At 42.1% G+C, this 14,346-nt stretch overlaps 1 protein-coding gene and 1 long non-coding RNA gene across 4 annotated transcripts in view; one reads left to right on the top strand and one right to left on the bottom strand.

The window, feature by feature from the left end:
* The window catches only part of agmo (alkylglycerol monooxygenase), a 393,034-nt gene that overhangs the window by 93,850 nt on the left and 284,838 nt on the right, over positions 1-14,346 (bottom strand). The window contains exon 13 of one of the 3 annotated variants that reach the window (XM_072253381.1): positions 3,746-3,898. The exons of 1 other annotated variant lie outside the window; for it this stretch is intronic. In XM_072253381.1, the coding sequence (XP_072109482.1) occupies positions 3,746-3,898 (153 nt within the window). The remainder of the gene's footprint in view (positions 1-3,745; positions 3,899-14,346) is intronic. One more of the 3 variants, XM_072253382.1, reaches the window with a different exon arrangement.
* LOC140195294 (uncharacterized) overlaps positions 1-14,346 on the top strand; it is a 129,684-nt gene that overhangs the window by 51,162 nt on the left and 64,176 nt on the right. The gene's annotated exons all lie outside the window — the stretch shown is intronic.

Below are 14,346 nucleotides of genomic sequence, written 5' to 3'. Positions count from 1 at the left end.
TGCAGAAGATCGTGAACACGGCGCAGCACATCACGCAAACCAATCTTCCCTCCGTGGACTCACTTTACACCGCACACTGTTGGAGCAGTGCTGCCAGGATAATCAAGGACACGACCCACCCAGCCAACACACTTTTTGCCCCTCTTCCCTCCGGGAGAAGGCTCAGGAGTTTGAAGACTCCTATGGCCAGATTTGGGAATAGCTTCTTTCCAACTGTGATAAGACTGCTGAACGGATCCTGACCCGGATCTGGGCCGTACCTTCCAAATATCCGGACCTGCCTCTCGGTTTTTTTGCACTACCTTACTTTCCGTTTTTCTATTTTCTATTTACGATTTATAATTTAAATTTTTAATATTTACTATTGATTTGTAATCCAGGGAGTGTGAAGCGCAGAATCAAATATCGCTGTGATGATTGTGCGTTCTAGTATCAATTGTTTGGCGACAATGAAGTATAAAGTATATCTTCGTAGTTACCTTAATTGAATTGACTTTATTTCTTACATCCTTCACATACATGAGGAGTAAAAATCTTTATGTTACACCTCTGTCCAAATGTGCAATCATGGTAATTTACAATAATTTATAATAAATAGAACAGTCTGTTGGTCCTGGCTTTTATGCTGTGGTGCCGTTTCCTAGATGGTAGCAGCTGGAACAGACTGTGATTGGGGTGACGCAGGTCCCCAATGATCCTTCAGGCCCTATTTATACACCTGTCTTTCTAAATGTCCTGAATCATGGGAAGTTCACAACTATAGATGCACTGGGCTGCCCGCACCACTCTCTGCAGAGTCCTGTGATTAAGGGAAGTACACTTCCCATACCAGGCAGTGATGCAGACAGTCAGGATGCATGTCCTACATGCTTGTCTTCAAGATGCTTACCTACATGTCCAGCTATTTCTCAGAGACATCTGAACAAACACTACAAGATTTTTTTGTTCTTCTACACGTGGTAGCCTTTTATTTATCCTGTATTCCTTTGCTGTGCCTTCCTACCCAAATGTAGTCTGTCACACTTCTTAGGATTGAAGTCCATTTGCCATACTTCCATTTATCTAATCTCTCCTTGGCACCTAGTACTATTTTTCTCATTCTCCATCATGGAACAAACTTTTGTATCATCAGCAACCTCCTTAATCCATGTTATTCCAATGTGCTACAAAACCAAGGGGTCTGAACTAGGCCCTGTGGAACCCTACTACATACAAAACTTCCATTTCCAACTGAGAGAATGATTTAAGTTGTTTGCAATATTTCAGCATTTCTTATATGCCACGGGCCTTGGCTTTCTTTAAAAAAACCTGTGATGCAAGCCATTTTCTAAATTATGGCTCATGTCTAAGTATGGTCTATCATATAGGGCACCCCTGCTGATACTCCTTATTTTTCAGAAAAATTCAGTCAAGTGAGTCTGATAAGGTCATCACTTGACAAATTGCTTTCGATGTTCTTTAACTGACTTGTTCCTTCTTACATGTTGATTATATCACTATTTATAACCTTTACTATACCTTACTCACATTTTCAACTTATTATAGTAACACAGAAAATTATTTTCTCTTTTTTAACATAATGCCACTCCAGCAAACATTCAGTCACCCACCCATAGACCTGTAGTGAGGGGATCTGCAAATTGATTGCAAAATCCTTTATTATGTCCCCTTTATCTTCTTTGAAGAATCCACAATTTTATTTCATCCAGTAAGTGTATATGCAATTGTCCCAGCAGTCACCAATAACACTCTCTCCTCAGAATAAAGTGGTCTAATTCCCTTTGCAAAGCTCCAGAAGGAGATTTAGGAGAATTGTTCTGGGTATAAAACAATTTTATATTCACGTGATATAAAAATGATGTGACTCGAGCCTGGATGTGCCTGTTCACATTTACAGAACAATACAAAACAATGCAAAAATCATCATTTTTTTCTGTATTTCACTCTGGAAAAGTCTATATTCAGGTGCACTATATATCCAAAAAGCATTCTGTTTGATCCAATTTCTGGGCAATTTCATTGAGTTGTATTGCTTTTATGTGAAGAAAATTTTTCTTTCTTTCACTGGCAATGAAAGAATTTGCCTTTGCATGTATGTGCAAGACAACTTATTTCTAATGTTCCCAAAAGAAGAAGTAACAATATTGATAAGACCACTCAGTCTTTGTCATATAAGATGCAAAGATAGACAGTATTTGTTTTGCTGTCACCAAGCAGCTTCCACAACTGCATATTTCCCTTCAAACAAACTGGAATTGTGTTAATGAATATGGAAAAGAGAGTAAACAATGATTATGTTATAATCATTTAAGAAATGACTTTACCACTTGCATGGTCTGGGAAATGTTTAAGACTAACTATCAGCTGAAATTTGTTCATGCTATGTTCAAGTAATGTCCAATATTCTTTAACTGGGAGTGTAATAAAAGAAAACAGGTCTGGAACACTGCTACTTTATTTATTTCAAAGTCAAAGAAAGGAGTAAGATTTAAGAATGAGCATTAATCTTTTAATAAGCAGCAACTAACTGCACATTGGTTGCAAATCTACCATATTAAGTAAAGAACTTGCCTTTGCAACTAAAATTCAACTCATGTGTAAATCTCATCAGTTTATTAAGTTAAAAGCAGAAATTTCTAATTGGTTCCAGAAGTATTCCTTTTCATCGAAGAGGAGGAAGCTGATAATGAACAATGTTTTAATAGGACGTGGCTCTGAGCAACAGCTAGTTACCAAAGAAATTTTACGGTCAATTGGCTTGAACATCTGGAACAGTATAGCGCAGAGCAAGATAGTGGAGGACATAGAACTCACACACAGTGCCAAAGGACTTACTTTTAACAAATCACAACATAGATCATGTTTATCTTAGGGATTAAAATGTAGCTTGCACTGTCTAGCAGTCACTTTCAGTATATGTAAACAAAGTACAGTTGTAAATCCTTCCATAAGCAAAGCACCCTACAGCATTTTTACACATTTATATTAATTTTCTTTGGATGCTCATCTCTCTCACCGAGAATGATAGTGTTTGATGTATATGCCTCAAAGAGAACAAAAGTGTCTTTTAAAGTGAATGGCCAATGACATTGCTAAGAATCATAGGCAGTTAGTTTTAAACACAATTTACATAAACAGTTGGCACTTGATGGGCTAGTTGGTTGGAAAGATTGCGGGATTGTGTGCTCCACCTGCTGCTTAAACTGTGTGCCTCTGATAAGTGAACACAGATTCAAATGCCATCCGACAAGCTCCTAGTCAATGTGGAATGGTGGAAGATTCCAAAAAGCTAGTGGGGATGTTACATTTTTTCAAGTAGTGCAGAGAACCTCCTTGTATACTTTCCTCTGTACACTCAGATGGACTTTTGTTTCTGGATTCTGGTGTTGGGCATGAGGAATTTATGGCATGTCCAACAGAATTGACTGATGGTAATCAGCACCTCTGTTCTGAGACTATTGTCCTGAAGGAGGATACTGATGTCAGGCATCCCACCCTGCAAAAACTCATTTCAGGGAGGTCCCAACCAGAAGTCTCAACCTCATAGCAGTCTGTGTCAATGAATTTGTTAATTTTGCAAGACATCAGATTCACAAGTGATTTGTGAGACAGCTGACTTCTGAATTCTGTCTTAATGTGCCATGTTCACAATAGCTGCTGTCTTGGTTGATGAGCAGGCATAGTTTTTTGCTATTTCTGAATCAGGAAACATTTTCCTGAGTAGCTTGCCTGTGTGCTTACACACCTGGAATGGCAGGTTATGCTCAACGATGGAAGATGTAAAGTACACCTCAGCTCTAGTCACCTTCTCTGTCAGACTTTGGTTTTCTGCTGAAAAGAACCGTGAAGTACTTGAGCAGTCTTCCCTGCGCTTAGCCTCCCGAATATGTTGTGGTCCCTTAAAGAAATAAAAGCATAAGGTATTCTTATTACTGGTGTGCGCCGCTTAACATACATTCGGACAATGTCCGATCGCATATACATCTGTAGTCTCACACTCAGACACACACACAGTCGGGACTTCTCTGTGTTTTGTCACTTTGTCGTGGTGGAGAAGCTTGTGTGGTCCTGAGATCCTGAGAGCGATGCCGTCTGGAGCGATGCTCCTGGTAGGGTCACCCATGGCAGTAAGGTCGAGGGTGAGGTCCCTGACAAAGAACAATCCAACCAAGACTCAACAGTGGAACGGGCAACGAAGTTACTTTGAACTCAACGGCTGGGAAGGCGGATGAAGGCTGCAACAAATCCATCAGCTCCAATCGCCGTGGTTTCCATGCCATTGGAATGAGATGGTTGATTTGTGAAGTATTGTGTGCTTCTTGGAGTGTAACATCAAGCACACGTTAAACAAATACATGCACAGGCATCTTCACTCTGTGGGCCACTTCTTATAGATCAACAGAACGAAGGCCATCATCCTCGACTTTGACGGATAGCCACGACGACTACGAATAGTCGGGATCAGAACTTACTTTCTTACATCGAAATGGGGGATTTTAAATGAGTGATTTAGAAGTTCTGTATCTTCAAGTTCAAGTTTATTGTCATCTGGCTGATTGTTCACAAACGAAACAACCTCTGTCTGGACCATGGTGTAGCCACAAGACATATAACATGCACACCACATAAAACAATATATTACCATAGTATTTAATAAAGTGTAATTCAAGATACATGTAAAGTGCGCAGCACAGGTACAGAGTTCGCTGTCCTAATGACGAGACCTCGGTGGGGGCCAGTTATTTATTAAAATTGTTTTTTCTTCTGAAAACGGCTGCGCTTAAACGCAGCCCATCGCGGGCTTCGATGTACCTGTAAGTGGAAGTGTTTCAGGAAAAAAACCCCGAAGAATTTGCTTGCTGCAAGTGCGTTTTTTAAAGATGTCTAAGCGGATGATTTTTCCAATCTAAACCCCGCTCTAATCCCCTTTAAGACGCCAACACGCCCCACGCGTATAGGACAGCCTCGAATAGTCATGTTGTCACCGCCAGCCTTGGGAATTTCTTCACCAGGCTTTTGTACTTCATCACCAACAGTTGTCTGGATGATTTCGGCATCATTACAGACGGCAGTAACTGAACTGATGGAATATGGAAGAGAGAGAGCTCGACTGTAAAACCCGCCCACAGAGAAAACTGATAGGTCTACTTAGCACAAAGAGAGATCAAGCAGGGTTCATTCATTTCCTTTCTTTCTTTTTTTCCCTCTCCCTCTCCCTCTCTAAAAAATCTATTTCCGGGATATTGTATATAACTTGCGGGCATCAGGGAGCCACTGTCGATATGTGGGAGACTCCCGGAACTCCCGGGAGAGGTGGGATGTCTGTGATGTTGCTTCCTATAGATTTGGAGGAGTTTGCACAGACAGCCTTGGTAATACCTATAGTGGGTCAGTTTCTTAGAAAATGTCTTGGGATTGACAATGGCTACTTCAGCTTTGTGAGATAGCTGGCTCCTTCTTCAGCTTATGTAAAGCTTCTGTGTGTTCCCATTCCATGGATTCAAGATTCTGAATACAAGTCTGAAATCTCCCTCTCCACAGTGGACAGGGATGAAGTCTATGTCTAAGAAGTGTACATGAGAATAAGGATTACTGTTTCCTACTGTACCTTGTGCCTGGTTTAAGACCTGATTGAAACTTTAAACCTACAGAGACAGTTGCTTGTGGAGTTTAAGCATCAGATTTTAAAAGCGAACAGGGACTGTTATGGCCTTCTACAGAGACTGAGGTCATGGAGACAGTTGCTTGTGCAGTTGAAGTTCCAGATTTAAAAAAAAAACAAGCAGAGCCAATAAAACTAAGTTAAGTTCAAGGGGAATGGGCATTGTGGGTGTAACCATTGTTGGAGTGGGCCAGGGTTAGAGTGGGAAACAGAGGCTTGGTTCAAGAGGCTTTGACAAGGAGAGGCAGAGGCTAGGTTGTGGTTTCTGTGAAGCTCTTCTTTCTTTGTCTATTAGTGCTTAGCTGCAGTAGTGAGAATAGATCACAGGTCAGTGGCATGCTCCTCATGCAAGATGAGGGAGAATGAGGGCACTTTCAGTCGCTCTGATAGCTATATCTGAAAGAAGTGCATCTGGATGCAGTTCCTTACAGACCGTGATAGGTAACTGGAGATGGAGCTGGATGACTTGCGGCTTATTCAGAAGAATGAGGAGGTGGTAAGTGTGTGAAATGCACTTTCAAGGTTGGGTAGAGGCAGATACATTAGGAACATGTAAGGGACTCGAAGACAGACACATGGATGAAAAAAAAATGGAGGGCTGTGTGGAAGGGAATTGTTAGATTTATTTTAAAGTAGGTTATATATTCAGCACAACATCTTGGGCTGAAGGGCTTGTACGGTACTGGCCTATTCAAACACTTTTTCCCCCTTTCATAGCTATAAATATGTCTTGGCAGTGGTAGATCTTCTCAGTGATGTCTGTCTTCAGTGAAATGTTGTTCTAGGCACACAGATGGCTGTCCATGTTATCCAGGATCTCCTCGTGGATTCTTATTGTTGATCACCAAATTTGCAAAGGATGTGTAGTTTGGTAGAGGACCATTGGTTAGTGCAAGATCCATTTGGTGAATGTACCAACAATGCTCCAGAGCCTGGCTTGGAAATATGCACATTTGCAAATATCTGCATTCTGCGGGTTGGAATGACTTTGGTTCTAGAATGGAGGCAACATCAATAGGAAGGTTCCCTGTTTATCCTGTAGAAAGTTTGCTGGGCATGAGGTGCAAAAATGTGAAGGAAAAGTTTGAGAAAAGGGCCTGGTTTGACACAAGCCTGCACTGAGATTGGGCATGGTATGCATCTATCAGTTAGTACCTCAGCTTGGATGCCACAATTCATTATTTGAAAGATGGCGATTAATGATTGTGGGCAGTCCCGTTTGAGACTGATACTTGACAGTCTCTCTCCATCTTCAGACCAATATCATTTGTGGGTCAAATAAAGTAGTGGATGCTGATCCTGCTTTGTTCATGCAGTTGATGCACGGCGAAACGTGGCTTTAGACGAATGGAGTCTACACTGCGATTCAGTAAGCGACTCTAGCCAGCAGAAGCAGCCTCGCTATCGTTAGGGGAGGTCATCAAGTTGTCTGAGATCCATGAGATCTTTATCCTTGAAATGGCAAAGCAGCATGGACAGTGTTGAAACCAACAATTATCAGCAGCTTTGTGGTTAGTTCTTCCATTTCTTGCATGTCTCCCCTCATACCCCTTTCCCCAGACAGAACAGAGAAAGTGCTGCCTTTCACCCCACTAGTCTTTGCATCCAGTGCATCATCCTTCACCAATTCAGGTATGACTTGCGGAGGACTATTTCAAGAGCCAAGAAATAATTCTGTGAGAGGTTAGAGGTGGCATTGGATGCCAGTCAACTCTGGCAGGGTTTGTAGGCCAATATTTCCTACAAAGCAAAACCCAACATTACGAATGGCAGCAATGCTTCACTACCAGACAAGCTCAACACCTTTTATGCTCGCTTTGAAAGGGAGTATAAAACCACACCAATGAGGGTTCCTGCAACATCTGATGACCCTGTGATTTCCGTCTTGGAGGCTGATGTCAGACTGTCTTTCAAGAGGGTGAACCTTCACACCGCAGCAAGGCCTGATGGAGTACCTGGTAAGGCTCTGGAAACCTGTGCCAGCAACTGGTGGGAGTTTTCAATCTCTCAGTGCTATAGTCAGAAGTTCCCTCCGTTTCAAAAAGACAACAATTATACCAGTGCCCAAGAAGAGCAGCATGAGCTGCCTCAATGACTATTGTCCAGTAACTCTCACATCTACGGTGATGAAATATTTCGAGAGGTTGGTCATGGCTAGAATCAACACCTGTCTCAGGAAGGACCTGGACCCACTGCAATTTTCCTAACGCCACAATAGGTCTACAGGAGATGTGATGTCAATGGCTCTCCGTGCAGCCTTGGATCGCCTGGACAATGCAAATACCAATGTCAGGATGCTATTTATTTACTATAGCTCAGCATTTAACACCATTATTCCTACAGTCCTGATCGAGAAGCTATGGAATCTAGGCCTTTGTACCTCCTTCTGCAATTGGATCCTTGACTTCCTAACTGGAAGACCACAATCTGTGTGGATTGGAAATAACATCCCCACCTCGCTAATAATTAACACTGGCGCTCCAGAGGGATATGTGCTAAGCCCACTGCTCTACTCTCTCTATACTAATGACTGTGTGGCTAAGCATAGCTCAAATGCCATCTATAAATTTACTGATGATACAACCATTGTTGGCAGAATTTCAGATGGTGACGAACAGGTTTACAGGAGCGAGATATACCAGTCAGTGGAGTGGTGTCGCAGCAACAGTCTGGCACGCAATGTCAGCAAGACCAAAGGGCTGATTGCGGACTTCAGGAAGGGTAATGTTAATGCACTAACAACAGGGACACATTTTTCTTTTAACATCTCTTTACTTTCAACATCTCTGTTCAATACCCAAGGACCACCACCTTTACATTCCACAGCTCCCCCTTCCACCCTCTGCATGCATGCGCATAACAGGGAGAGTGCACGTGTATACTAAATACTTACATAGTCCAAATGAACAGAACAGAACACAACAGGTGAGTTGAGGGAACACAAACCAATCCTCATAGAGGGATCAGAAGTGGAGAAAGTAAGCAATTACAAGTTTCTGGGGGTCAAGATCTCTGAGGACCTAACCTGGATGCAACATATTGATGCAGCTAAAAAGAAGGCAAGGCAGCAGCTATATTTCATCAGGAGTTTGAGGAGATTTGGTTTGTCAAACAAAATACTCAAAAACATTTGCAAATGTATCATGGAGAGCATTCTAACTGGATCCATCACTGTCTGGTATTGGGGGGGGGGGGGCTACTACACAAGATCGAAATAAGTTGCAGAAAATTTGTCATCTCTAGCATTGGTACCAACTTCCATTGTATCCAAGACATCTTCAAGGAATGGTGCCTTAGGAAGGCAGTGTCCATCAATAAGGATCCTTACACTCAGGGCATGCCCTCTTCACATTATTACTATCAGGAAGGAGGTACAGAAGCTGAAGGAGCACACTTAGTGGTTCAGGAACAGCTTCTTCCCCACTGCCATCCGATTTCTAACATCGAACACTACCTCACTACTTTTTATTTTTGTTATTTTGCACTACATAGTTTAACTTAACTATTTAATGGACATATATACACTTAAGGTAACTCAGATTTTTTACTCTGTATTTATTTATCATGTATTTCATTGTACTGCTGCAATAGAGTCAACAAATTTCACGACAAAGGCCGGTGATATTAAATCTGATTCTAATTCTGTTTCTGCCTGTTCCAACGGAGTACTACCAGCAGCCACATCTTCCTTTTCCCTCGTCCTTTCTTGTTTCAACACAGGAATCACTCCCTCTCTCTGACTGCCTGGTCTCCTCATTCCATCCCACACATCCTTCCCTGTCTCTTGGTACACTACCCTACAAGGTACAATACTAGTCCCTCCATCTCCTTTCTTACCACCATCCCAGTACCTAAACAGACCTGGAAGGTGAGGCAGAGGTTCACATTCACTCCCTTCAACCCTGGCCAGTTGAACTCAGTGCTGATAATGTGTCCCCTGCAGTGGTGAAACCAAGTGCAGACTAGGTAACTACTCTGCAGGGCACCTGCACCCTATATGTCACAGCCATCCAGAGCCTCAGACTGCACTTTAATTCCCCATCCCATCCCCACACCAATCTGTCTGAGCTCGGCCCACTCCACCGCCATGGTGAAACCAACACAGACTAGAAGAACAGCACTTCAGATTGACTTGAGTAACCTTGAGTTCTATGGCACAGCATGAATATTAAAATTTTCTTTTTCAGGTAACTAACTCCCTCTGTGTTTCTTTCTGGCTCCCAGTGGTCTACCCAAGGCCTCTCTCTCATTTTTCATATTTTCCATCCCTGGCCATTACTTGACTACTTGAACTCTTCATTCTCTCTTACCTGATTACATCTGTCCATTACCCACATACTCCACCTGTGTTTCTTCTTCCTTAGTTCACCTTTACTATTCCCCCCCCCCCCACTCGGCTTGGTTCCAAATACCATTATTCCATCTCCCCTCCCTTCATTTATCTGGTTCCAACTATCCCACTCTGTGTCTACCCTTCCACCTTCTCTCCCCCATTTCATCTGCCTCTCATTTCTACATACTGTCTATCTTCCTTCTACACTCTCAATCCCACTGCTGAATCTCAACTGAAAAGCTGACCATCGCTTTCCCTCCAGAGTTGCTTCTCAACCTGTAGATTTCTTCCTGTGGTTTGTTTTTTTGCTCCAGTTATCAGAATGCGATTGGGACACTTTATTGAGCTTGGAATTTGACATATTCTAACTTAACTGAAGGTTCTACCAATAGGTCTTCTGATGAGGTAAGGTGCAGGTTATAACATGTCCATTCCCCATCCATACTGTCCAGAGAAACTGCTCCCTATTCTAATCACACCCTTCCAGGAAAAGGCGCCTTTTCCAACTCTGGCACTAAAGTTACCCCAGAGAACAATGTGTCTTCCTGCTTGGGATACAGATACATAAATAACTAGGTGCCAGAGTTATGTAAGGGTAGGGACAAGATTTCTGAATATCAGTAGGCCAGCCCCATTCTTCTACACTCTAGCAAATCTGCTGGAGATATTCTCCCACTCACATGCCCACTCACTTTTTTGGAATAAAACAGATATTACAACAATGCAAAACTACAGTTATTGGCACAGATGCCATTCTCTATGAGATGCATAAGAAAAGCACAATGTACAAATTCTGTCAATTCCATCGACACCAGAGACATTATCTTTCCTTAGTCTTTTGAGCTGCTTCACATTTAACAGCTGTCTTTCCACTCAATGTCAAAACTGATCAGGAGATGAATTAAAGATGCATAAGTCCAATATTATGTTGTCATTGCAACAATATTTTCTATTCACTAATTTTAATTATGCTTAAAGTGAATTTAAATCAGTACTGAAAATGAACACGTCAGGAGTATATTCCTAATTATGTGGTGTAAACTAAGCTGCCCTATTTCAAATTCTAAGACAGTAAACCTCTGAGACATCATACTCCAAGCACAGCAATTTCATGAAAGCATGAGTTAAACAAAACATGATGTATTTGTTACTAATGAATATATATTTCCTGAACATTTAATATAGACAAGTGGTTAAGGCGTCGGTCTAGTCATCTGAAGGTCACTAGTTCGAGCCTCAGCTGAGGCAGCATGTTGTGTCCTTGAGAAAAGCACTTAACCACACATTGCTCTACGACGACACTGGTGCCAAGCTGTATTGGCCCTAGTGCCCTTCCCTTGGACAACATCGGAGGCGTGGAGAGGGGAGACGCAGCATGGGCAACTGCCGGTCTTCCATACAACCTTGCCCAGGCCTGCGCCCTGGAAACCTTCCATGGTGCAAATCCATGGTCTCACGAGACTAACGGATGCTTATATTAATATAAACATAAACTGCTATTAAATTAGAAATGGACTTGCCACATTTGCAATACAGCATGTATTAGAGTTTCCCTCCACAGAATGAAATTTTCAACTGCAAAATATTTATATATTTTTATTAACTTCTGCTCTGCCAGCCCAGCCTCCAACAGTGTCATGTTACTCATATTATAGTCTTTGAAACCACTGTAGCCATCAGCTATCTGCTTTGTTACTGTGTCAGTAAATGGAGAACGTCCTCTCATTCTGTATGACTTCCTTGATCTTGTTCTGGTCTCAATCCCCACTATTATGACCTTATTTTCTTAGAAGCATCCTTTTCTGGCTACCTCAACACACAAAATGTTGAAAGAACTCAGCAGGTCAGATAGCATTTTGGACGTTTGACTGTTTTTTTTAATGGGTTCAGTTGGGTTTCTTTGTTTTGTGGCTGTCTGTGGGAAGACACATTTCAAGGTTGTACTGCATATGCACATACTTTGACAATAAATGTACTTTGAACAATCAACATTTCAAGCCAAGACCCTTCATCAGGACATAAAGACAGATTTCCAGCATCTGCAGTCTTTCATGTTTCTTCATTACCTATTACTTCGCTGCAGGTGTAGATACACTGTTTATCATTTTTTTATTAAATTCAGCTCCACCACCTCCCAGATCATTTGTATCTCCAACTCTGCTTTTATCCCCTTCCCATCTTCCAAATCCTACTATTTCAGGCTACCTTTTCACATCTTCCAAATCCCACTATTTCGGACTATCAATAAGTTTGGTGGCTCTCTGTCAAAGGTACTCTAGCATATTCCAATCCCTCTGACAGGAGATGTCTTTGTCAAATACTTGATCTCTGTCTTACTTTCACCAACACAATCTTTAGTACTGGTGCTCCTTTACTATTCATAAGCTCAAAATAATTTCAACAGCACTTTCTACTTCAATTTCCACTTATAGAGCAGCAAGATAGCAGGAAAACTGTAGACACCCAATTCCACATTTCCATTCCCCCAAACGCCACCAATCATACAATAACATGATTTGGGCACACACTGCTGTTGTTTCAGATCATGAAGGTGGGAAAGTCACCAGCCTCAAAACTGACAAAAAGTCCAAGAGAAAAATATAGTTTTGTTAGTATCCCAAATGAGGGACTAAATCTGACACTCCCAAGTTAAACTTTATAGGTAAACAAATTTGTTGTCAGCCAATAATACATTAAATTGCCAGTCCCATTTTACATTAATTTTGACTTTCATTTCCATTAACTTCCAACAAAATAAAAATCAAAAGAGTTGTAGTTTGCAGATTTGCTAACACCCACTTTAACTGTTGCCTACAGTCGAAATCAACACCAATGAGTGAGCAATTTAATAGGACACAGAACTGATTTATTGCCTACTTGTGTAATAGATTCTGCAATCACTACCTGTCTTTAATTGTGAGAACAGGAGCCACCAAACATTCCCACAGCTAAATCAGTAGGATAAAATATAGGGAGATGAGATTCCAAGGCAGTAATTACTGGAATTTGAATTTCTATTTGTTTTCATTCCAGTATTTCCCCATTTGAAATTAGAGCCTCAGAAAACATTAAAAAGCAATCTTACAAAGAAAAATAATGTTAAAATCTGCTAAAACAAATAAAACAATATAGGAACTAGAGGGGGACCAACATCTTTGAGAGAAGGTTTGCTAGTGCTACTCAGGAGGTTGAGGGGGTTAAACTCAAGTTGCAGGAGGGTGGGAACCTGCGTGAAATGGCAGCTAGCGGAGTGGTTGTGGGGAAAGTAGATGTAAAGCCTACGTACAAATACAGGATCTAAAAGATTGAGCATGGTGGGAATAATGCTCTAAGTTGCATCTATATCAATGCAGGGAGTATTGTAGATAAGGCAGATGAGCTCAGAGCATGGATCAGCAAGTGGAAATATTGTAGACATTAGTGAGACCTGGTTGCAGGAGGGGCAGGACTGGCAACTTGATGTTCTGGGATTTCATTGTTTTAGACATGATAGAGGAAGAAGTATTAAAGGGGGAAAGTAGCAATGCTAGTCAGGGAAAATGACATGGCAGTGCTCTGACAGGACAGACTTGGGGGGTAGGGGAGTGGTTATATACTGAAGCTACATGAGGAATAAGAAAGGGATGACTTATAAACCACCCTGGAGAGACTTGTTCTGGAGCTGCTCCGGCCTATGGTCAGGCCACACTTAGATCCCCTCCAGTTCGCCTACCAGCCCCGACTAGGAGTTGAGGATGCCACCGTCTACCTGTTGAACCGTGTCTACGCCCACCTGGACAAGCCAGTGAGCACTGTGAGGGTCATGTTTTTTGACTTCTCCAGTGCGTTCAACATCATCCGCCCTGCTCTGCTGGGGGAGAAGCTGACAGCGATGCAGGTGGATGCTTTCCTGGTGTTATGGATTCTTGATTACCTGACTGGCAGACCACAGTACGTGTGCTTGCAACACTGTGTGTCCGACAGAGTGATCAGCAGCACTGGGGCTCCACAGGGGACTGTCTTGTCTCCTTTTCTCTTCACCATTTACACCTGGGACTTCAACTACTGCACAGAGTCTTGTCATCTTCAGAAGTTTTCTGATGATTCTGCCATAGTTGGATGCATCAGCAAGGGAGATGAGGCTGAGTACAGGGCTACGGTAGGAAACTTTGTCACATGGAGTGAGCAGAATTATCTGCAGCTTAATGTGAAAAAGACAAAGGAGCTGGTGGTAGACCTGAGGAGAGCTAAGGTACCGGCGACCTCTGTTTCCATCCAGGGGGTCAGTGTGGACATGGTGGAGGATTACAAGTACCTGGGGATACGAATTGACAATAAACTGGACTGGTCAAAGAACACTGAGGCTGTCTAC

The sequence above is a fragment of the Mobula birostris genome, chromosome 3 (genome assembly GCF_030028105.1).
Source record: "Mobula birostris isolate sMobBir1 chromosome 3, sMobBir1.hap1, whole genome shotgun sequence".
Classification (NCBI taxonomy): Eukaryota; Metazoa; Chordata; class Chondrichthyes; order Myliobatiformes; family Myliobatidae; genus Mobula; species Mobula birostris.
This window is presented reverse-complemented; position numbering and strand designations above follow the sequence as displayed.